Source organism: Dipodomys merriami, unplaced genomic scaffold, assembly GCF_024711535.1.
Source record: "Dipodomys merriami isolate MVZ:Mamm:240054 unplaced genomic scaffold, mDipMer1.0.p SCAF_201, whole genome shotgun sequence".
Taxonomy (NCBI): domain Eukaryota; kingdom Metazoa; phylum Chordata; class Mammalia; order Rodentia; family Heteromyidae; genus Dipodomys; species Dipodomys merriami.
Genome location: NW_027203394.1, coordinates 295,830 through 319,615, shown reverse-complemented (window position 1 = coordinate 319,615; position 23,786 = coordinate 295,830). Strand labels below are relative to the sequence as shown.

At 48.9% G+C, this 23,786-nt stretch overlaps 2 protein-coding genes across 2 annotated transcripts; both read left to right on the top strand.

The window, feature by feature from the left end:
- Window positions 1–1,159, top strand: LOC138833177 (proline-rich protein HaeIII subfamily 1-like). Its single transcript, XM_070031540.1, has 2 exons — window positions 1–993; window positions 1,088–1,159. The coding sequence occupies exons 1-2, from the start codon at window positions 1–3 to the stop codon at window positions 1,157–1,159; spliced, it is 1,065 nt and encodes a 354-aa protein (XP_069887641.1).
- Window positions 1,096–19,810, top strand: Fem1c (fem-1 homolog C). Its single transcript, XM_070031495.1, has 2 exons — window positions 1,096–1,761; window positions 15,405–19,810. The coding sequence occupies exons 1-2, from the start codon at window positions 1,218–1,220 to the stop codon at window positions 16,712–16,714; spliced, it is 1,854 nt and encodes a 617-aa protein (XP_069887596.1). The 5' UTR covers window positions 1,096–1,217; the 3' UTR covers window positions 16,715–19,810.
- The last annotated feature ends 3,976 nt before the right edge of the window (window positions 19,811–23,786 follow it).

Sequence of the window (23,786 nt, the reverse complement as noted above, 5' to 3'; positions counted from 1 at the left end):
ATGGCCGAAGGCCGCGGCCCGGAGGCCCCGGGGCCTGCGACCTTTTTGTTCCCGGCCGAGGCCCGTCCCGGCCGCCTGGCGCCCCGGCCCCGCCGTCGTCCCTGGAAGAAGAGAAAAGAGACCTTTCCCGGGCCCGGGCCGCGGCCTCCTCCTCCTCCCCGGGACGGAGCCGGCCGCCCGGCGTCCCAGCGCTCCCTCCCGCGGGGCCCGGACCCCGTCCTCCGAGCCCTGGACCCGGGACCCCAGATCCCCGGGCCCCGGATCCCAGATCCCCGGGCCCCGGATCCCAGATCCCCGGACCCTGGACCCCGGACCCCAGATCCCAGATCCCCGGACCCCGGACCTCAGATCCCCGGACCCCGGATCCCAGATCCCAGATCCCCGGACCCCAGATCCCAGATCCCCGGACCCCGGACCCCAGATCCCCAGATCCCAGATCCCCGGACCCCGGACCCCAGATGTCCGGACCCCGGATCCCCGGGCCCCGGACCCCAGATGCCCGGACCCCAGATGTCCGGACCCCAGATCCCAGATCCCCGGGCCCCGGACCCCAGATCCCCGGGCCTCGGATCCCGGACACCGGGCCCCGGACCCCAGACCCCAGATCCCCGGGCCCCAGATCCCCGAGTCCCGGACCCCAAACCCCAGATCCTCGGGCCTCAGATCCCACATCCCCAGACCCCAGACTCCGGATCCCGGACCCCAGACCCCGTCACCCGAGCCCCGGACCCCAAATCCCAGACCCCGGGCCCCGGACCCCAGATGCCCGGACCCCAGACCCCAGATCCCCGGACCCCAGACCCCAGATCCCCGGACCCCAGACCCCAGATGCCCGGACCCCAGACCCCAGATGCCCGGACCCCAGACCCCCGGACCCCAGACCCCAGATCCCCGGACCCCAGACCCCGTCACCCGAGCCCCGGACCCCAAATCCCAGACCCCGGGTCCCGGCCCCGGGTCCCCAGCCCGGCCCCATCCCCACACCTGGCCCCGGCCCGCGCCCAGGGCCCGGCCCCTGCCCGCGGCGTCCTGACCGGCCCCTCTCTGCTCTGCCCTCCCCGCCCCGCCCCTCCTCCCTCCCCTGCAGCTCGGCGGCGGCCTGCGCGAGCTCACTTCCCCCCTCCGCGCCTCCATGTCCGGCCCCGGCCGCGGGCGCTGACCGGCGCGGCCTCGGGCTGGCCTCGCGGGGCGCGCGCGGCGCCGGGCCCCGGGCCCCGATGGATCTGAAGACGGCGGTGTTCAACGCGGCGCGCGATGGCAAGCTGCGGCTGCTCACCAAGCTGCTGGCCAGCAAGTCCAAGGAGGAGGTGTCCTCCCTGATCGCCGAGAAGACCCACGGCGCCACGCCCCTGCTGGTGGCCGCCCGCTACGGCCACCTGGACATGGTGGAGTTCCTGCTGGAGCAGTGCAGCGCCTCCATCGAGGTGGGCGGCTCGGTCAACTTCGACGGCGAGACCATCGAGGGCGCGCCGCCGCTGTGGGCCGCGTCCGCCGCCGGGCACCTGAAGGTGGTGCAGTCCCTGCTGAGCCACGGCGCCGCCGTCAACAACACCACCCTGACCAACTCCACGCCACTGCGGGCCGCCTGCTTCGACGGCCACCTGGAGATCGTCAAGTACCTGGTGGAGCACAAGGCCGACCTGGAGGTGTCCAACCGGCACGGGCACACCTGCCTGATGATCTCCTGCTACAAAGGACACAAGGAGATCGCCCAGTATTTACTAGAAAAGGGGGCAGATGTAAATAGGAAGAGCGTGAAAGGTGAGTCCGCCGCTTTCCTTCTAATTAAAAAACCTGAGTGCCCACCACTTACTTTGAGGAAGATGGAGTTACTGGCTGTGGAGTGTTTTGATGAGGTAACTTCAGACTCCCGGGAATTGGTTCCCCAAGTTCCAGAGTCTTCCTGGTGATGGTTGATCTGAACCTTCAGGCTGCCATTTAGGCCATCTGGAAATACAGAATACAGATAAATGTAATACATACATTTTCCTTTTCCTTTTTTTTTTTTTTTTTTTTTGGCGGGGGTGGGGGGGTGGGATGGGGGTAGGGGTGGGGTTGGGGTTGGGGTTGGGGTTGGGGTTGGGGTTGGTCGTGGGACTTGAACTCTGGGCCTGGGCACTGTCCCTCAGTTCTTCAGCTCAAGGCAAGCACTCTAGCACTTGAACCACACTACCACTTCCCATTTTCTGGTGGTTCTTTGGAGATAAGAGTCTCAGACTTTCCTGCCCTGGCTGGCTTTGAACTGTGATCCTCAGATCTCAGCCTCCTGAGTAGCTGGGATTATAGGCGTGAGCCACCTGCGCCCGTCATCATACATTTTTCTTAAGTTTTTCTCTTGTTTAAGAACAGCTTTGGAATAGATGTACCACTCTATTCAATGAGTCACTGTGTTTGCTTATCTGTTGCTCGGTGAGGGAAGGGTAGGCCCAACTGGCTGGAAAGGATTTGGTGCCGCTGGACAGAATAGTGCCTGTGTTTCCTGACTCCTTGTTTTTTTGTGGCCAGTAGAAAATCCCTTTATGTAGAACCTGTACCAAGTGCAGCAAGAGAGAAAACAGATTTTTAACAACGACTTCAAATCCCCAGAACCAAACAAGGACTGGTTAGTAAAGTCAATGTGGATTTGTTGACTGGCAACAGTGTGAAAGACTTTTAATCAACAAGAGCTTAGCCTATAATTGTGTATTATAAATTGGCTTATGTTTTTACAAGGAAGTTTAAGTCTTTTGACCCTACTTTTTTAGTCCTCGGGAGCTCCGTTTACCCATAGTCTGCAGATACAAGCACAGGTGTTGCGTCCCCTTCTCCCCTCTCTCTGTTAATCAGATGCATCCTGTTCTGTGCTTTATTTTATTTTTTATTTTCTGGTGTCTCTTCTAGGGCTTGGACTTAGGTCAGGGCCTGGGCGCTGTCCCTGAACATTTTTGCTCAAGGCTAGCACTCTTACCTCTTGAGCCAAGGCAGCTCCACTTCAGCTTTTTTTTTTTTTTTAAATAGTTAACTGGAGATAAAAGTCTCCCACACGATGCTGCTCCAGCCGGCTTCAAACCACAATCCTTCAGTTCAGTCTCCTGAGTAGCTAGGATTACAGGTGTGAGCCACTGGTGCCCAATTGTTCTGTTTTTTAACCCTCACATTTGTGGGTGTGATTGAGTCCTGCTACCTCATTCTTGTTGCATGGCTGTCCGGTGGGTGTCTCCTCTAGTGTACATTCCTCCAGCCGCTGTTGATGGACAGTGTAGGCGCAGTGCAGCTGTGAGTGTTAACTGTGAATCTGCACACTTGTATGAGTGGCTGTATTTGGAATTGTTGAATCAAAGTGATACATATTTGCCATTCACAGGGTAAAACACAATTTTGAGCTGCTTTTGTAGTTAGCATGTTTACTGAAATATTCTTTTTAAAGAGCAATTTATTATAAAAAGAACACAAGATCACTAGTTTTCTGTAAAAATTTTGAGAGCAAGTGTAAAAATCTCATAGCATCCTGACCCTCAGATATTCTTTCCAAAAGTTATTCCTGAATGTTGCACATAGGTATGTACAGTTTTTTAAATTTATTTCTTTTTAGTCAGTCCTGGGGCTTGAACTCAGTGCCTGGGCACTTATCCCTGAGCCTCTTTTGCTCAAGGCTAGCACTCTACCACGTGAGCCACAGTGCCACTTCTGGCTTTTTCTGTGTATGTGGTGCTGAGGAATCGAACCCAGGGCTTCTTTCATGCATGCAAGACAAGCGCCCTGCCCCTGAGCCACCTTCCCAGCCCTGCAGTTTTATTTTACATGCTGTTCTATAACTTGTTTTTTTTTTTTTTTTAGCTTAGTGTTATGTTTAATGTCACTAGGTGTGTGGTCTTTAATTTCAAGAGCTGGATACTCTTCTAATGAAGTTTTACATTGCCTCTGGTTGTGTTTTGCTTTTTGCTGGGCCTGGGGCTTGAACTCAGTTTGGGTGCTGTCCCTGAGCTTTTTTGTTCAAGACTAGTGTACTACCACTTGAGCCTATAATGTTTCTGGAAACAGATTGATTTGTTCTTGATTGTCTTTAGAGGTAGATTGATGGATTAGGAGAGAGATACCCCTTTAAAAATAAAAACCAACCACATTCTGTGCTTGTTTAGAAGAACAAGTTGTTTAGTGGTGCTCCCTGTGAGTGGTTAAGTAGCTGGAGGTCAAGGCATTATTAGAAGGAGCGATGGCTGGGTTTGCTTTGGGGATTTCTTAAAAATTTAGCAGTTTAATGATGATTGATACATTCCCATGTTTAAGCAGAATATGGGGTATGTTTTCAACCCCAGGCCACTGGAGGGGTGACCCCTGGAATGCCTCCCTCAGGTTTTCCCAAGTGGTACTTCAGTGAGGATCCCACACCTCCATCCCAGGGGACCAGGCAGAGGCAGGCAGGCACAGGAGAAAGATTCTTACGAGGTTCATTGGAGGAGCCATATTTCCCCCAAGAGGGAGCACATGGCACCTGTCCCCATCCAGGTAGCAAGCAGGAGGGTCTAAGGGACAGGAAGTGAGGTAGATGGGAGCTCAGGTGGGTCTGGGCGGAGAGAGGGAGGGGCCAGCTGTGAGGAGGGAACTCCGGGAATGGAGGGGGCCCAGGTGTGGGTGGAGCAGAGGACCAAAGGTGAGCCTAATGCTAACAGTCCCGCGTAGGCTGTGTGAGAGAACCGTTGTGCAAGTCGCTGACATGGCTGTCAGCATTGCCCTAGGAACCTGCACAGCGGTGAGGGCCTGCGGTTACCTCTGGAGGACGGTCCTCTGCACGCCAGCTCACTGTGGGCTGTGGGCGTCAGGGCTCCCTCTTGACAGCCTGCCCATTCAAGGTCCCTTTCCTTTCTTTCTCCGTATCAGTTTCGCACGTGTGTCTTCCACAAAAAACAAGTGCACCTGCTAGGAGAAGAGCACACGCTGTCTTCAGATTTCAGTGTTCACAGCTGTGTAGAGATAGATGTGTGCACGACTCCTGGCTTGTGCAGTATCATTGTGTTTTGTGAATGTCGGGGCCCATTCGAGTATTGGTACACCTCCTCCACTCTGGCCTAAGCTCGATTCTTGGATGATTGTTCTATGATTGACTTTGCGGATCTTTCGAGGAGGCAGTGTGTTAATCAGAAAGCCTCTGAAGCTGGTGCAGAAAAGACGTCTAATAGAGCAGCAAACAGGATTTTTCTTTCATCCACATTTTTAACCCTGTTCCCAAAGTGGAAAATAAGGAAGAGACAAGGTATAAAATGACATTGCTTTTGTTTTGTAGTGCTGGAGAATCAAGCCCAAGGCCCCTTGCTTAATTAACTAGGCAGATGCTTTACCACGGCTCTGTTTATACGTCATCCATTGAAATGGTTCCGAGACAAGAAACCACCTGTGGATTTTGCTTGGTCTGCTTAAGTGTGAGGTGCGGGTGACTCCTATACTCCACTACTATTTAACAGGCGGGTGACAGTCGAACATACTATTTAACCTCTTCCCATTACTTTTTAACAGGCCGTAGGCATTTTGAACATTTTAGCCTAGAGTAGAATTAATTCATTGAGAGCATTTCTTGAGTCCCTTGGTGTGCCAGGCTGTTAGATAGACAGCGATGAGTAAGACAAGAGACGGGTTTATAAGTAGATGCTTTCATGGTAAGTGCAACAATAGTGCTTTCTTCTGTTGGATCCTGGGAATAATTTGTCCTTCACAACATATTCCCTAAGAGGACAGGGGCTTCCTGCTTTCCCACAGCATCCCTGAAGGGGAGAATATCTTTGAGATACCCAAGAAAGCCTTGCTAGTTTAACCTAGCACTTGATTTCTGAGGTCAGAGTAGACTCCTACTTAAATTGAAAGACCCCTCGCACCAGAAGTGGTCAGATGCACCCTCTCAGGTCCCCGTCATCTCTAACTTCCTTGATTCTCTGGTGGTTTGTGGGGGTCGGCGTTTATTTTGGACGTGGTAGGACTTCGCAGATCTGCAGTGAAGTTGGCTCAGCCTTCAGCCCTGCCTTCTGCTGGGAGCTGCGCGGCGGGATGGACGGATTCATGGGGATCTTCAGCTCTCTGGGTTGGGATCCGGAGATTGGGCCCTGGAGACATTCTTCCATAGGTCAATCAGATATTCCAGGTCATTAATTGGCAGTAAGGTAATGAATGTGCTTTGTAGGCAGCCATTGTGTTGAACGTTGGAGGATCAGGGTGTTGCACTTAGCAGCTGCTGTAAAGGGGTGCTGTAATGGGGCTACAGCCTAGGGCAGTGTTTCATGAAGTGTCAGACTTGGGTCTGCAGAAAGGTCCTGACAGGTTTCCTGGCTTAGAAGTGGCTCTGTGGGAAGCCGGTTGGGAATGGGGGTGGGGCTTGGAGAACCCAGGGATGGAAGGTGGGCATATGTGGGCCAGAGGGCAGTCATGGGGGGTTACAGAGGACTTTGAATTCTAGTGAAAAGAATTTTAATTTCATTTGCCCCTGCAGTGGGAAGCCAGCGACATTTTTTCACCAGAGGAGTGACTGGCATTTTAAAGAAATGTATTTTTATTATTTAATTGCCTGCTACCACACTGATGTTTGAGGCCAGAGGTCTGGTGTTTTTATCCCATGCATTGGAGCGTACTGGCCCACAGTGAGCATTTAGTCACTGAGCTTGTGAATGGATGAGTTGGCTGTAAGAAACGGTTCTGAGCTCCTTGATGACAGCCACCGTGCTTTGTCGTCTGTTCTGTAGAAATAAGTAGATGAAGATTTGAAATAACAAAGCACAAATTGTCAAAGATGAGTGGAACTTTGGGTTGAACTTTGTAGGGGTTCAGAAAAATCTTGTGTAGGTTTGTGACAGGAGTAGTTAACATTAACATTTGAGTGAGGGCAGTTTTTTTTTTACCTTTTTGTTATGGAAATTTTTAAATGTATGTAACTGGAGAGAATTATCTATTCAATTTTTATAACCTGCCAAATTGTGAAATCAACTCTTACTCTTCCTTTTGATTTTTTAAAAATAATCCAAAGCAAAAGTCATGATGTTTCTCTTCTATAGTAAAGGCATTTTAAGAGATGGATGTATTTCAGTTTTTCAAATGTACAAGAATCTTAAGGAAATCTCCCCTGTAGATTACGACCTATTGTTATTAAGATAATGGACCAAGATGGGGCGGGACTGTTATGTTAGTACTGAGCACATTGGAAGCAGACTTGAGAACATTTCTCAGCAGTTGCTTATTTCAGAAAGTAATGCTCCTGGGAGGAGAGTAAAAAGGGGAAGGCCTTCAAATTTGGTCTGCTTTGGGATGTATCTGGCAGAATTTTGATTTATTAGTAATGCTAGCTAGGAGCTAGAAATGAGGCTTACTGGTAGAGTGCCCCCTAGCATGCATGAGAGGCCCTGGTTTGATTCCTTGCTACCACACAAACAAAAAATTAATAAAATAAAATTAAAAAGAAATAAAACATTAAAATTAGTAAAAAAAAAAAAAAATGTAGTTGAGGCCAGGCACCGGTGGCTCACGCCTGTCATCCTAGCTACTTAGGAGACTGAGAGCTGAGGATTGTGGTTTGAAGCCAGCCCAGGCAGGAAAGTCCATGAGACTCTTACCTCCAATTAACCACCAGAAAACCAGAAGTGGCGCTGTGGCTCAAGTGGTAGAGCGCTCCCCTTGAGCTGAAGAGCTGAGGGACAGTGTCCAGGCCCAGAGTTCAAGACCCATGACCAACCAAAAAAAAAAAAGTAATTGACTAGTTGAATTTTGTTACCATTTAGTCCCAAATCTTGGAATTGTTCCCATGCTCTTTTTCTTCTTGTATCTTCTGGAATGTTCCTCTGTGTCCTCAGAGCCGGGACTTAGTGGTTGCCGAAGGTGAGCAGTAGGTGACTTGTAAATTAGGTGTGTGAACCCTGGGTGGGGCTGCCCTGCCCTCAGGTTAGCTCAGGTGCTGGGGTGAGCAGCACCTGGGTGTGGGAACTTAAGATGGAAGTCTAGTCTTATTTACTGACCTTTAAGTGCCTATGGTCCTCTCACTGAGATCAGTGGCTTATTAAATTTCTTGGCTCCAAATGAAATTGAGGAAATCTGACATTCTAGTGACTTCTCTTGAGGTGCAGGTGGTCGGTAGGTATGACGGCGGGTAGAGGCTCAGGAAAGCGCTTCATTAGTCTGACTCAAGCGTCTACCTTCCTCCTTTGGGTCTCTGAACTACAGTGGCCAAAAAAGGCTAGAAACTGCCGAGAGCTTTGTACTCCCTAGTCCAGAGCCGTCTCCAGAGTGGGTCTGCGTCTTGCATGCCCCTGGTCTCAGGATGTGAGTGTTGTGTTTAACTTGGTGGTGAGCTCAGGAGCTGTACTGTTGAATTGTGTTTCTTACGCGGGGCTTCATACAGTTGAAGAAGGGAAGGCACGTGGGTAGTCTCAGCTCAGTTTGTCTTTAACTCTCCGCCCCTCTTCCCCGCTTTATTGTTGTCTTTAAGTAGCTGTACCAAGGAGTTAGCATTCAACAAAGCAGTTTATGCATGCAAAGCATATGGTCAGTGTCACCGCTTTATCCATCTCCACCATTTTCACCCTTTGTAGTGAGTTCCTGCTCTGAGATCTCCCATAGTAGCATGTGCCTGGCGAGTGGAAGCGTTTGGACAGGGTAGAGGAGCCTTCCCGGGCTCTGTTGACACCCTAGAGTTTCTGCCAGCCCTTCTCCTGCCACACGAACGCACATGGGGTGACTCTGGAGGGGCTGCAGGGCCTGGAATCTGCATGGCTGTGCAGATGACCTGCCCTGCCCAGCTCCGTCCCCACTGTGGGCCTCTCTGGACTCAGCCCCGCCCATCCTCATCCTCATCCTCAGCGTGGACAGGATGGGCGGGGCTGAGTCCAGAGAGGCCCACAGTGGGAACCGAGCTGGGGCCAAGGGTAGTAGACTCAATCTGTTCCAGTGTACGCCCTCTAATTCTGCTTATGTGAGAGCTGTACCTTTACCAGAAGAACAGGTGTGCTGGTTGAACTGGCTGTTTAAACATCTGTATTGAAATGTAATTCAGACTGTTCACTGATGTAAAGTTGTGAAGCCATCATTAGACTTTTCACACGCCCCCTGACCCTCCCCCCCCCCCCCCCCAGACCCCTGTTCATCACAGGTACGTATGCCAGGCCTCCACCAGCACGTCGTGCACTGCTGTGGGTGACTCACCTCCTCTGTCTGTCTCTCATACCCTAACAGCGGTGGGGACCCTTCTTCCTGCCAAGCGCCATGTGGATATTGAAACATCACTCCCGGGTCATACACAATCACCAGCGCAGGCGGGCGGCGGGCGCCAGTGAGGGGCACGCGTGTCCATCCTCTCCCAGCCTCACCCACTGACTTCTCAGCCTTTGCCAGGCCTTGGCCCACACGTTCCCCTCCCTGCTCCCTCTGCATTTGTATGAGTGATTCTAATACGCGGGCTTGTGTAAGTGGACTAACGTGTCGACTTGGGAGTGGATCCTAGCCCATGGGGTTTGGGACTTCTTCCACTCAGTGTAATGTTTTTAGGACTCATTCATTTGTAGCATGTATCCTTTTTTTGTTTTTTTTTTGTTTTGTTTTTGGGTCCAGTCATGGGGCCTGAACTCTGGGCCTGGGCGCTGTCCCTCAGCTCTTCAGCTCAAGGCGAGTGCTCTACCACTTGAGCCACAGCGCCACTTCCAGCTTTTTCTGTGTCTGTGGTGCTGAGGAATCGAACCCAGGGCCTCATGCATGCAAGGCAAGCACTCTACCACTGAGCCACCTTCCCAGCCTGGATGTAGCCTTTTTCTTGCTGAGTTCCCTCGTGTGGATATACTGCTTTCATGTGCTCAGCAAGGGATGGGTCTGACAGTCTCTCCCTTTCATCTTCCGTGAGTAATGCATAGGAGCATCTGGAGATGTGTACTGTTTCTCTTCAGCTGATGAGTCTGGGAGTGCGGTTGTGCTGGGTCATAGGGTCACTCACCTTTTGATGCAGGGCAGCGGTGCACTTAGAGCATTCGTGCAAGCAGAGCAGGAGGTCCAGGTTTCTCCTTGCCAGCTCTTGTTCTCTTAAGGCTGCTCACCTTAGAAAGTGTGGTGTGGGGGCTGGGAAGGTGGCTCAGTGGTAGAGCACTTGCCTTGCATGCTCAAGGTCCTGGGTTCGATTCCTCAGCACCACATAAGAAAAAAGCCAGAAGTGGTGTTGTGGCTCAAGTGGTAGAGTGCTAACCTTGAGCTGAAGAGCTGAGGGACAGCGCCCAGGCCCAGAGTTCAGGCCCCACGACCGGACCCAAAAAAAAAAAAAAAAAAAGAAAGAAAGTGTGGTGTGCTGCTGTCTCCTTGTGCTTCTCATTCTTATTTCTGCAGTGCCTCATGATCTTAGCCTGTGTTCATGTACTTAATTTGTGGGCTTAGTGGCCATTTGTGTTTGAGAAAGAGTCTTCATATGTTTTTGCGTTTTTTTTTTTTAATGTACAGCTGGGCACCGGTGGTTCATGCCTGTAATCCTAGCTACTCAGGAGCCAAGATCTGAGGATTGAGGGTCAGAGCCAGCCCAGGCAGCCCTTGAGACTCTTCATTCCAATACACTACTCAGAAAAAGCCAGAAGTGGCGCTGGGGCTCAAGTAATAGCACCAGCTTTGAGCAAAAGAAACTCAGGGTCAGAGCCCAGGCCCAGAGTTCAAGCCCCAGGACCCTCAAAACAAAGCAGCCTTGCCTATATATTCAGAATATAGACCCTTATTCAGATACATGGTATATTCCATGCTAGGATTGGTATTTTGCCTTGCACAGTATGGGTTATAGCAATTTAGATTTTTATTTAGCAAGCTGATTGTTGTTCATTTGGGCTATAGATCACTTATTTATTACAATAGTCAAATGTTACACTAATAAAATAGTTAAGACTAGACAATGAGAGTTGCCGATAACATTTACTATGCAAGTTTTCCATGGATGAAACTGCATGTAGTTTGTAATGCACAGCCTGTCCCAGCGTTGGCCTAGAGGAAGAGGGGTGGGGTGGCGTTGCACCTCGGTGCTGTGTACGGCGGGGTTGTGACCGCCCCGTGAACTTGGCCTCACATAGCTAGGTGCTGTAATTAGTCATGGCAGCTTGTGGCATACATCTGCGTGACAAGCCAGAAGACAATTTTTCCTCTAATTCCTCAGAGATCAGCGTCAAGCAGACGTCACTTGGAACACCCTACAAAGCCAAGTCAGAACCCGCATTTTACCTTGGTGATTTTTCTACAGGAAAGTTTTAGAAGCACAGCTTTAATAGACTTAGACTAACTAACACAATGTGAAAAGTATATGTACAACCAAATCTGTAGAATTTTTATTGCCAGAAAAACAAATTATAATCTACGTTTTGTGTTTATTAAATGCTTTGTGTAGTCCTTAGGAGGACTTTTTTTTTTTTTTCCAACACATTTTTTTTTTTAATTGTAAAGATACTATACAGAGGGTTACTGTTACATGAGTGAGGTAATGAGTACACTTCCTCTTGAACATTGTTACCCCCGCCATTGTTTTCCCCCTACCATCCCCTCCCTCCCTCCCTTCCCAAGGTTCTTTTTTTTTTTTTTTGATTGTGATTAAGTGATTACTTAATTTCCGGAAATTCACAGTATTATGGAATAATGATGCTCATTTTAAAGTCACAAGTTCATTCTAACTTTCCTGGAGCAAATTGTCTATCACAGTCTGTAATATATAACGGTGCTCACATGTTATATACCATATATGTGATCAGCAGCATGGGGATATTTGGTAGTGGTTCAACCAGATGAGTGGGAGTTCTTTGTTTCTTAAGTCCTGTTAGTTTTTGTCATATCACCTAACATTTTGGATTTAGCATCCACTTACCAGGGAGACCCTGTACTGTTTGTCTCTTCGTTCTTGGCTTACCTCGCTCAACATGATTCCTTCTAGCTCCATCCATTTCCCTGCAAATGCCATTATTTTGTCATTTCTAATGGCTGCATAATATTCCATTGTGTATAGATACCACAATTTTTGGATCCACAATTTTTTGTCGGTCGTGGGGCTTGAACTCTGGGCCTGGGCGCTGTCCTTGTGCTCTTCAGCTCAAGGCGAGAGCACTACCACTTGAGCCACAGAGCCACTTCTGGGTTTTTAGTGGTTTATTGGAGATCAGAGTCTCACGGACTTTCCTGCCTGGGCTGGCTTTGAACCGCAATCCTCAGATCTCAGCCTCCTGAGTGGCTAGGATGACAGGTGTGAGCCACCAGCGCCCAGTTAGGAGGACATTTTTGTTTTACTGAAATGATCAGTTCATTCCCCGTATGCTTGGGCTTTTGGAAGCTTGCTCTGGATCCTGGTTCGTTGTAGTCATTCACCAGGTAGAGACACTCACAGTACAACATTGAAGCCCTTCTATTATGTGGCAGTCCAGCTCCTGTGGTGAGTGGGAGCTGCAGCCTCCTTCGCTGTCAGACCCTGACGCCGCTGGCGTCTAGGCCTCTGAGCTTCGCGTCCGGCAGGCTAGTAGCCTTGGGGTTACGTACGTGACTTATCGGCCGCCGTGCGGCACTCAGAATAGTTCTTGCCTCGTGTGTGTGGCTGTCAGAGTGCAGTTGGCTTCCTCTGAAGAGGCATTTATGTTTCTCTGGCTTCTGATTACCTATACTGGCGGTACTGGAGGGTTTATTAAAGTTGATTTCAGCTCCTCCGTGGCTTGTCCGTTTATGAAGAGCTGTAACCCAAGGCACGAGGCCTTGCCCACGTTCCTGCCACTTTCTTCTCAGGCCTGCAAGTGACCAGAGATGCTCAGCGTTCTCAGAAGCTTCTTCCAGGATCCAAGGAGGCCGCTGGGGAAGGCGGGCTGTGCCAAGTGCTGCCCTCTGCTAGTCTTAGTTCTCCTTGCTGTCTCTTAAATGCTGCTACGGAAATTTAAAATGTGTTTCCACCAAATATGATAGTATATAGCTGGAATCCCAGCAGTCAGGAGGCTGAGATCTGAGGATTGTGGTTCAAAGCCAGCCTGGGCAGGAAAGTTGTGAGACTCTTATCTCCAATGAACCACCAGAAAGCTGGAAGTGGCGCTGTGGCTCAAGTGGTAGAGTGCTAGCCTTGAGCAAAAGAACTTGGGAACTGTGCCCAAGCCCTGAGTTCAAGCCCCAAGACCAACAACAGCGACAAAAAAGCATTATCACTGAACAAGATAGTGTACAGCTGTAATCTCAGCAGGAGATTTAAGGCAGGAGTTTAAGGCAGCATGGACTAAGTGGTTAAAACTCAGCAGACATTGGGCTGGAAAGGTGGCTCAGTGGTAGAGTGCTTGCCTTGTGTGCATGAGGCCCTGGATTCGATTCCTCAGCACCACATAAGCAGAAAAGGCCGGAAATGGGCTGGGAAGGTGGCTCAGGGGTAGAGCGCTTGCCTTGCATGCCTGAGGCCCTGGGTTCGATTCCTCAGCACCACATAAGCAAAAAGAAAAAAAACAAGCCGGAAGTGGCGCTGTGGTTCAAGTGGTAGAGCGCTCTCCTTGAGCTGAAGAGCTGAGGGACAGCGCCCAGGCCCAGAGTTCAGGTCCCATGACCAACCAAAAAAAAAAAAAAACAGCAGGCACTCCACCACATGAGTCCTTTTTAGTTTTAGTTATTTTTTTATATGGTTTGTTGTGGTTTTGCCCTGGCTGGCCTTGGATCTCAATCCTCCTTCTAGGCCTCCTGTATAACGGATCACAGGCATGTACCACCACAGCCCCCTTGCTCTTTGAGATGATGTCTCGTGCTTTTTGCCTGGTCTGGCCTTGAACCTTCCAATTTCTACCTTCCTGGTAGCAGGGCTTACAGGCACGTGCCAGTGCTCCTAGACAAGGTATTTCTTTTTGGGGACAGTGTCTTACTGTAGAACCAGGGCTAAACTCAAAGTGGCCATCCGCCACTGTAGCCTCTTGAGTGCTGGCCTTCCCTCCCTGTGAGCCTCCATGTCCAGCTCTCCTGGTTCTTGTGCAAGACTCCTTTCTCTTAACCTCCCCCTCCCCCCCTTTTTCCTTTTTCCTACACATATTCCTTATTTGTTTCTCAAGAAAATCAGAAATGGAATTCATCTTGAAATTGGCATTCGCTGCATTGTTTTGCTGGATTTTGTCACTCTGAATAGAAGATGCGATGTAAACCTTTTTCTCAGATTTCTTTTTACATATCACTGGATATGGTGGAGAAAATGGGAGTAGCGAGAGTCTCCGTTCAGAGTGGTTTTAAAATGCACTTGTTGCAGTTGTGTTTGATGGAGATGGTTGTGGACAGGTGAGCATCCGTGAGTTGTTCTGGCTGGAATATCCTACACACTGTTTTGCCTCGTTGATCTTTGAAATTCTGGGTCAGAATGAGCATCGAGAAGAGCCATGTTGGCCATGTAGATATCACAAGAGATTCTTAAAATACCCAGGAAGTTTCTGCCAGGGAGACGCTGTTGCTGTGGTGTGGACAGCCTTCCGTCAGCCCTTCAGGACTCCTGCTTCCTGGGGAGGAGTCCACGTGTTGACTGTGAACCACTGTTTTGGCACCCTGAGTTACCCCCAGCCGGGGGTCAGCCTTGTGAATCTGTCTGAGGATGAAGCTCTGCCTGCTCTGTTAACTCTTGGCTACAGACATGTCTAAAAGGACGCTCTGTGAAGCCGTCCACAGACGTGTACCTCTCAGAGACTTCTCTCCCGATAGGTAGTGGAATGCTGATCATTACCGTAGCAAAAACACCTGCTGTTCAGCGTCTCCCTGCGCTCCAGGCTTTTCCCGCGCGGGGGGCGTGTGTGGGAAGCGCAGGGTGGTGTGGGAACACTCAGTGCTGCCAAGGGGAGCGGAGAAAGCCACGCTGCAGCAGGACGCAGTCGTCCCTTATGAAAGGACAATTCAGACGCCTCCCGAAAGTTCATACGGAGCCACCCACGTGTTTGTCAGATTTGTTTTTCTTGTGGGAGCAGTTTCTTGGAGAAAGTACTATGTAGCTAGGAATTTTGACTAAAATAGCTCAAACTAGCTAGAAAAATAATTTCTGGCCACTGTTAGAGTCAGAGTCAGATGGAAAAATCAGCTCTTAAAGGTCGAGTCCTTGTTTATGGGTAAGTTCAGTGACTGTCGGAAAGACTGTCCATAGCCTGTTACTTGTACTCCTCTGTTCTTAGCCAGCAAATGAGCACTTGCGAATCGTGAGGCACACCTAGAGGCCATGGATTCGTTTTGAGGTTTATCGGATGAGCTAGGTTTCTCTTTATTTTCATACCTAGTTTATACATGGCACTTACTCAGTAAGTTTAGTGGGTATTTTCTTCAGTTCCTGCGGTGTAGAAGACACTTTTTCCAGATGCTGTGTATGGCGATGGTTTTCTCTCTTGTAATCACATGGAGACGTGGGCTTCGTATTAAGGAGGAGGGCTCTGAGGTACGCACATGAGCCCTCAAAGTGTCTGTTCTCTCCCCTGTTTAAGGTAACACTGCCCTGCATGACTGCGCGGAGTCTGGGAGCTTGGACATCATGAAGATGCTTCTTATGTACTGTGCCAAGATGGAGAAGGACGGCTATGGGATGACCCCACTCCTCTCGGCCAGCGTGACGGGCCACACAAATATTGTGGACTTTCTGACACACCACGCCCAGACGAGCAAGACAGAGAGGATCAACGCGCTGGAGCTCCTGGGAGCCACGTTTGTAGATAAGAAAAGAGACCTTCTGGGGGCTCTGAAGTACTGGAAGAAGGCCATGACCATGCGGTACAGCGACAGGACTAATGTCATTAGTAAACCAGTGCCGCAGACGCTGATCATGGCTTACGATTACGCCAAGGAGGCCAACAGCGCCGAGGAGCTGGAGGGCCTCATCGCTGATCCCGACGAGATGCGGATGCAGGCACTGCTGATTAGGGAGCGCATCCTGGGTCCTTCTCACCCTGATACCTCCTACTACATCAGGTACAGAGGCGCCGTCTACGCCGACTCGGGGAACTTCAAGCGATGCATCAACCTGTGGAAGTATGCCCTGGACATGCAGCAGAGCAACTTGGACCCCTTGAGCCCAATGACGGCCAGCAGCTTGCTGTCGTTTGCCGAGCTGTTCTCCTTCATGCTGCAGGACCGGGCTAAAGGCCTGCTGGGCACGACGGTCACGTTTGACGATCTCATGGGCATACTGTGCAAAAGCGTCCTTGAGATCGAGCGTGCCATCAAACAAACTCAGTGTCCGGCCGACCCCCTGCAGCTGAACAAGGCCCTCTCCATCATTCTGCACCTGATCTGCCTGCTGGAGAAAGTCCCCTGCACTCTGGAACAGGACCACTTCAAGAAGCAGACCATCTACAGGTTCCTCAAGCTGCATCCCCGGGGAAAGAACAACTTCAGCCCTCTCCATCTGGCTGTGGACAAGAACACCACCTGCGTGGGGCGGTACCCGGTGTGTAAGTTCCCATCGCTGCAAGTGACGGCCATCCTGATAGAATGTGGTGCTGACGTGAACGTCCGGGACTCGGACGACAACAGTCCCCTGCACATCGCCGCCATCAACAACCACCCGGACATCATGAACCTCCTCATTAAATCAGGTGCACACTTCGATGCCACAAACCTGCACAAGCAGACGGCCAGCGACTTGCTGGATGAGAAGGAAATCGCTAAGAATCTGATCCAGCCCATCAACCACACCACGCTGCAGTGCCTGGCCGCGCGCGTCATCGTGAACCACAGGATACATTACAAAGGGCACATCCCAGAGAAGCTGGAGACCTTTGTGTCGCTCCACAGATGACGGGCACTGCCCGGAGCTCCCGCACGAGCACTGTCGTGGTAACGCCCGCGTTCACTTGGCTTGATGGTGGTGTGCGCTCACTCACCGGCCAGCGCACCCACTGCAGACGTCAGACTCCACAGGATTGGCTTCCCAGTATTTAATAGAAATACACCATATAATAGATTGTTTGTGAATGATCGAAACATGTAACGTCCTATTCAGATTCCTAAAACTGTCTGCCAAAGGCTTAATCCATTCTGGTTTTGTTTGCGGTTGGTATTTGGGACAGTTAGCTGGTTTTAAGTGGTGTCTTTATACTCTACTAGTCTGTGGGTTTTATACAGATTGAAAGTCCTTTTCCCTGCTGTCCCTTCTCTTCCCCAAGCTTCACCCGTTTCTACTTTCTTTCCTGACCATTTCTACCAGTTTCCCCGTGCAGACCCGTGCTAGCTCACACAAACTTTACGAACTCCTTACCATTTGCAGTTACCGTAAGTGCTTTATCTTTTCTATGCACTGGCTTACACTTGACGGTTGTACGTTAGCATCGTCCCTGTGCAGCGCTTGTCAGCTTCACTGAAACCCCTGGTTTCTCCTGTTCCTTTCGAAGTTCACTCTGTGGAAGTACGCTTAGAACATGAGGATTTGCTTATCTGAGCTCAAGCTTCCCCACCCCCCAATGTTTTTATTTTTTTTTCCCCCTACACGTGAGGTTTCTCTCTCTAAATCGATAGAAATGTTTGTGCGCTGAATTTGGGAAAGGGTTATGACTCAGCCCCATTGCAGAGCAGGTCTGTCCTGGCAATCTGTCACATGGAAGGAATACCCTTTTCCAGAGAGAATCCCTCCCTCCCCGCCCCCCCCGCCCGCCCCCGGCTGCTCCAGCTTTGGTGCCAGCGTGGTCCTGCTTGTGCTCATGTGTGACTAGGTGTAGAGAATTTGCTTAACTTTAACCTCAAAGTTACATATCACACAGCTGATGTCACTGGCCACATTGACATCCTCCGTCTTTGGACTGCGCTCATTTTTAGTTAGAAAAAGAGCTGAGGTGTGCCGTGGCTTGGTTTTTGCCGCGCCCCAGGCCCCAGAACTGCCCAGGTTTCTGCCCCATGCCGCTGTGGCACCTGATCGGTGCCAGCAATAGCACTCTTCCCCTCTTCGAGCTGATGTACACCTTTGAGATACTTGCATGGTTACTTTGGTCTCAGTTATTGTCACTCTAGCTAAACATAAAGGTTGCACAGCGCTTTCTATTCATGCACTGAGAGTTAGCTTCTTTTCCACCTTTTCCGTCCTCTCTCCCTTCCTCCTCTCCTTTTCTTCCCTTTCTCCTTCTTTCTCCTATTTGCTAATGCTACAGAAAGGGCTCTATTTTAACTTAGGAAAAGAAAACTGAAAAGTACCAAAAAAAAAAAAAAAAAAGACTCAGGTAATGGGCGTGCAGCACTTTATTGTTGTTGAACACAGTGGTGACGGCATGCTTGCCCTGCAGAGGGGCGTAGATGGTGCGTGCACGCACAGCTCCTCCCTGCGTGGCTGGGGGTGTGGTGAACGGAGCTCGCTGGGTCTGTGTTCGCTCTTGTTCTGACGTGTCCTCCCCCTGTCAGGCCGTGTCAGGTCTTGGCTGCCACACAGTCATGTAGGTTTACCTGCATTTTTATTCAGCACAGTTGGAATGAAGAGCAGTAACTACATCCACAACCGCAGACTTTTGGGTTAAAGAACTGAGTTGTTAAAAGGTGTACTTAACTCATTTTAACAGGTTATACATTTCACCATTGGGATAAATTGGGATAAAAAATGGATTACGCACCAGTGGGCGCTTTGCCACCTTTCGATGAGCAGGTTTTGACTATGGGCAAATTAGACATTTCAGCTGCCTCATATATTGAGAATACTTTAATTTGTGATTTAGACAAATACTCTAGAAATATCACACATGAATATTTTAAGTTACCTGCCTCTAACTTGAGAGTATGGAGAGTTACATATGCATGAGCTACTTTTTTTTTTTTTAATCTTGGTCAGTCTAGTTAGTCCACAGTGGTTAATCTCAGCTCGGGGGGACAAGGTGACCGTGGGGTATGGACGGCGTGCTTCCCCGTCTCCTCAGAGGAAGGCCCCCTCACCTGATCCACAGGGGATGGGAACCGTGCAGTTCTGGAATACACTGTAAGGATTTCGCACCACTCCACATAGAATCAGAAGGGCTGCCGTGCCTGGGCTGGCTGGGGTTCTCCCTCCCGCGTGCTGTCTCCACAGAGCCAGCGGGAGCCTCCTGTGGAAAATCAGCCGGGGTCATAGCTCAGAGTCACCCGTGGGTTACGTTAGAGGAAGCTGACTAACAAATGTGACACCAGATGCTCTTCAGTCCTTCCTTGGGAAGTTTTCTCAGATTGTGAGAGACTTCAGTTTGTGTCTTTAGAAGCCAAAGATGAGTAAATTAGATGAGCTAATTCTACTCATTTGAGTCAAACCGTTCATTCTAGCAGGGTCGTATTGGCTGGAGTGAATGTGTTCCATGGTCTTGGTCATTTCTGTAGAAGTGGGTCATTCCATTCAGATGCCAATCTGCTTGCTAAAGACACACGGATTATAGACTCAAATACAGTCATTTTTACATCTGCCCAAAGTAAGCCCAAAGCAGCAAAGGTAATTTTGTCCTTGTACCTCCACTTGTAATATTTTAGAAACTCCCACTCACTGTTACTTGGGAAATTGTTTAGGAGGGTGTATTTGGAAAAGTAGCTCTTCAAATCATCTTGTTCAGCACAATCCCTGGGCTGAATAAACAGGCAGAATAACTCTTGTAACTTTCTCTCAGGATTGCAGGGTCTAGATGAGGTAATCGCGCATTCTTCCATGCAGTAACAGCAACAGTAACAATTTTGGAGCTCAATCCTAAGGAACTTTGATTGGCGGTCATCCTTTTCTTTTCTTGTCTTTTTTTCTTCCTTTCCCCCTCATGTGTCACTAAGCACCTGGTTTCTACCCCCATTGTGTGTATTTCAAGAAGTACTGTATTCAGATGCCAGCCAAGACATTGTCACACAATGGAAAGTGATATGCCACAGCATTCATTGTACGGTTTAATAAAAGTAAATTTGCATCAAATTTAAGCGTATTCTCGTTAATTCTTTAATCGTTATTATAGAGGTGATGGGCAGAGGGGTGACAGTTACATAAGTCAGGTAACGAGCACATTTCTTTTTGGACAGTGTCCCCCCTTCCCTCTCTCTCCCATTTCACACCCACAAGTTGTTAGTTCATTTTCAATAGTGTCAAGTGAGTACCACTGCCGCATTTGTTCATTTATTCCTCCAGTTCTGTGAACTCGATCAATACAATTTTTGATAGAGAACTTGTTGACTCCTTTAGAAAAAATTGCCTACTTGGAAACTCACAGCCAAATCAGAGAACATTTATTAGTCATTCTAGTGTAAAAAAAAAAAAAAATCTGGCTTAGCTGGGTGCTAGTGGCTCATGCCTATAATCCTAGCTACTCAGGAAGCTGTGATCTGAGGATTGTGGTTTGAAGCCAGCCCGGACAGGAAAGTTTATGAGACTTATCCCCAATAAACTACTCAGAAAAAGCTGTAAGTGGTGCTGTGGCTCAAGTGGTAAAGCACTAGCTTTGAGCACAGAGAGGCTCAGGAATAGCACCTAGGCCCCAAGTTCAAGCCCCAGTATCAGCAAAAAACAAACTGGTTTGTGTATGATTTATCTAAATTTTGTTTTCCTAGTAAAGACCACAGGAACTGAAGATGTGAGAGGTGCTGTGGCATGTTCTTGCTTTTTAATGTTGGGGTTTCGGAGCTGTGTAGTAACAAAAGCATTACTGGGAGGGTAAGTTTTTTTTTTTATTTCCAAATTTTTTATTGTGATTAAGTGGTTACATAATTTCCCACATTTTACAGTATTGTGGGATAGTGATGCTCAGTTAAAGCCACAAACACATTCTAACTTTCCTGGAGCAAATTGTCTATCACGGTCTACAACATGAGTTCTATGAGCTTTGCGATACAGTTATTTCTTCCACATTGGGTGATGTGTACATTTCTTTTGCATAGCGTCAGCTGTTCCCTCTTTCCCATTTGTTCCCTCCCTCCCATCACTGCCGTTGAGTTGCTTAGTTCATTTTGGTCAATGTCCAGTGCAGCTGATGGGTCCCGCTGTTGTATGTTTTTCCCTGATTCCCTCTAGTTCTGTGTCATCTTCCTAGTAACAGAAGCGTTACTGTGAGGGTAAGTCTTATATAATTGTTTCTAGTACTTGTAAATCATACATTTGAAGTTTGCATTTTGGGTTTTTCCCTGGCGAATCATTCGCACACGTCATCCTGCCATCCTTTTGTGATGGCCTTTTGTGATTAGGCCCAGTCCTCCGTGGGTGTGCGTGTGGGTGTGCTGTTCCCACTGCCATTACAAATACTTGACGTCCTACCAACTCTAAAAGGCATATTTAAGGATCTAAACAAAACATCTTACCCCTCAGGATACTAAATTTCTTCTTTTTTTTAAAAAATCTCTGATGACAATGGTTAAGAAATTTGAGGCTTTGGAGGGGAAATGAAATAATTGATCACTGATTCCAGACTGTCATGTTACCTATTGTATGCTTATCATAGAAGATTAGAAAGATTTTCTCAGATTTATGCAATTATATCAGCTAGGTTGATTTTCCTCATATGTTCAGTTCATGTTGGATTCCAAAAGTCAAGTCATCAACTCTCCTGACTTAGGAAGTTGAAAATGTGGTCAGGTGCCGGTGGCTCACTCCTTTCATCCTAGCTGATCGGGGGGCAGCCCGGGCAGGAAAAGCTGTAAGGGGGCTGTGGCTCAAGTAGTAATGTGCTACTCTTGAGAAAAGAAAGCTCGGGGGCAGCATTCAGGCCCTGAGTTCAAGCACTACACACAAAAGTTGAACATTTAAACTTGCCAAGGAAATAAAATGAGGATAATTCGCACTGTGAGGAAGGACTGGGTGGGAAGTAGTTCCGGCAGTGCGCGGTGTGTGTGCTGCTGTGTTCCTGCACGGCAGAGGCCATCCTTGGGCTAGGGACTTGAGGTGCTTGAGCCGTGGCTGACCCCTTCATCCTGATGGACTTGGGGTCTGCTAGCAGTCATGTGTGGTCTTTTTTTTTTTTTTTTTATCAGTCATGGGGCTTGAACTCTGGGCCTGGACGGTGTCCCTCAGCTCTTCAGCTCAAGGCGAGCGCTCTACTGCTTGAGCCACAGCACCACTTCTGGCTTTTTCTCCTTATGGGGTGCTGAGGAATCGAACCCAGGGCCTCATGCATGCAAGGCAAGCGCTCTACCACTGAGCCACCTTCCCAGCCCCGTGTGTGGTCTCATTTGTCAGGGGCTCGTAGGCCAGACACATCCTTGGGGTCTGGTCTGGTGTTGTATGACACAGTTGTCCACTGAGCACAGGATGGGCAGAAGGGAGCACGCGGTCACCAGGGATTACTTACCTTTTGTCTCTGTCTCAACCTCAACACCAAGTGCCTTGGGCGCACCTTGTATTTCCTCTGCGCGGTCTGAGAATGCTGGTGTTTTGAGGCACGAGATCCCTTGCCACCTGCACTGTTTTACCCCTCTCTGCCAGTGAGAAACCTAACTTCCCAGTGCTACAAATACTAATTATTTTGCCTCAGTGTGCATTGTGAAGTAGCTTCCGAGGTGCTAACCTAGCATCCCTGACAGAGCGTTGCCTGCTAGGGTGCGGGTGCGGTGGTCCTAACCCCAGTACTAGGGATTGAACCCACGGTGTCATGTTTGAGGGGCAGGAGCTCTACCACTTGAGTCAAGTCGCAGCCTTGGCTCAGGCTGGCTGCGGATTCCAGAGCCTCCTGCCTCTGCTTTCTAAGCAGCTGGAGTTACCATTGTGTATCATTCCCCCTGGCTTACAGACATTACAAACTTACATTATTGAGTCAAAACATACTGTAATTGCTATAAAGGCAAACCTTTTTTATGGGCCTGGGCGCTGTCCCTCAGCTCTTCAGTGCAAGGCTAGCGCTCTACCACTTGAGCCACAGCGCCACTTCCGGCTTTTTCTGTTTATATGGTGCTGAGAAACGGAACCCAGGGCCTTATACGTGCAAGGTAAGCGCTCTACCATTGAGCCACCTTCCCAGCCCTCCTGTATTTCTTTTTTTTTTTTTTTTTTTTGGGGGGGGGGTCCGGTCGTGGGGCCTGAACTCTGGGCCTGGGCGCTGTCCCTCAGCTCTTCAGCTCAAGGCTAGCGCTCTACCACTTGAGCCACAGCGCCACTTCCGGCTTTTTTTTTTTTTGCTTATGTGGTGCTGAGGAATCGAACCCAGGGCCTCGGGCATGCAAGGCAAGCGCTCTACCACTGAGCCACCTTCCCAGCCCCCCTCCTACTGTATTTCAAAGGGTAGGTTTCGTAAGAATTGAGGCAAATCTTGTATCAAATTAGCTTACACTGACTGACCTCTTTAAACAACGTATTTCACACCAGTAAGATTGGCTAGATAACTTTTTTAATCAAAATGAGACTGTGTAATAGTTCATTGACAGAATTTCTGGACATCATTATTGTGGTCAAAACTTGTACTTTATATTTCCTTTTGCAACATTTTTTCCAGATTAAATGGTAGAACTGAGTGTGCATGTTTTCAAGTGACTTTATGTATTCTCACTAAAATTGACCCAGTGTACATTTGGAAGTCGTGTTTATCCTGGTTGAAAATCCTAGTCAACCAGGTATATAGCAAGATGGGTTCTGTGTATAGTATATATAGTTAGAAATTGCAAAGCATTTATTTATTATTATTTGGAGTTGGCCAAAGACTAAAGATGAGTAGAGTCGTCTGAATTAAATTATGCAGCTTTAAATTTTTGTTAGTCTCAAGTCTTCTTGAAGTAGTTAAAACACTTATAGACATCTTGAAACATCCAGAATAAAAAATCACTCCTCAGCCACCACTGGAAAGGGAGATTTAACTTTTAGCCTTGCTTATGTGCTCTGGTCTTAATGTTGTCACAGGTTAAAAACCATCGAGCCCATGAATCAGATTGAGAACACGTCCTTGTGCTGTAAATTAGGGCACAGAAGAGTCAGTGAA

Coding starts and splice junctions, on each gene's coding strand:
- LOC138833177 (XM_070031540.1), top strand. CDS start 1: ATGGCCGAAGGCCGCGGCCCGGAGGCCCCGGGGCCTGCGACCTTTTTG. Junction 994..1,087: donor CATCCCCACACCTGGCCCCG/GCCCGCGCCCAG, acceptor CCTCCCCTGCAG/CTCGGCGGCGGCCTGCGCGA.
- Fem1c (XM_070031495.1), top strand. CDS start 1,218: ATGGATCTGAAGACGGCGGTGTTCAACGCGGCGCGCGATGGCAAGCTG. Junction 1,762..15,404: donor AAATAGGAAGAGCGTGAAAG/GTGAGTCCGCCG, acceptor CCCCTGTTTAAG/GTAACACTGCCCTGCATGAC.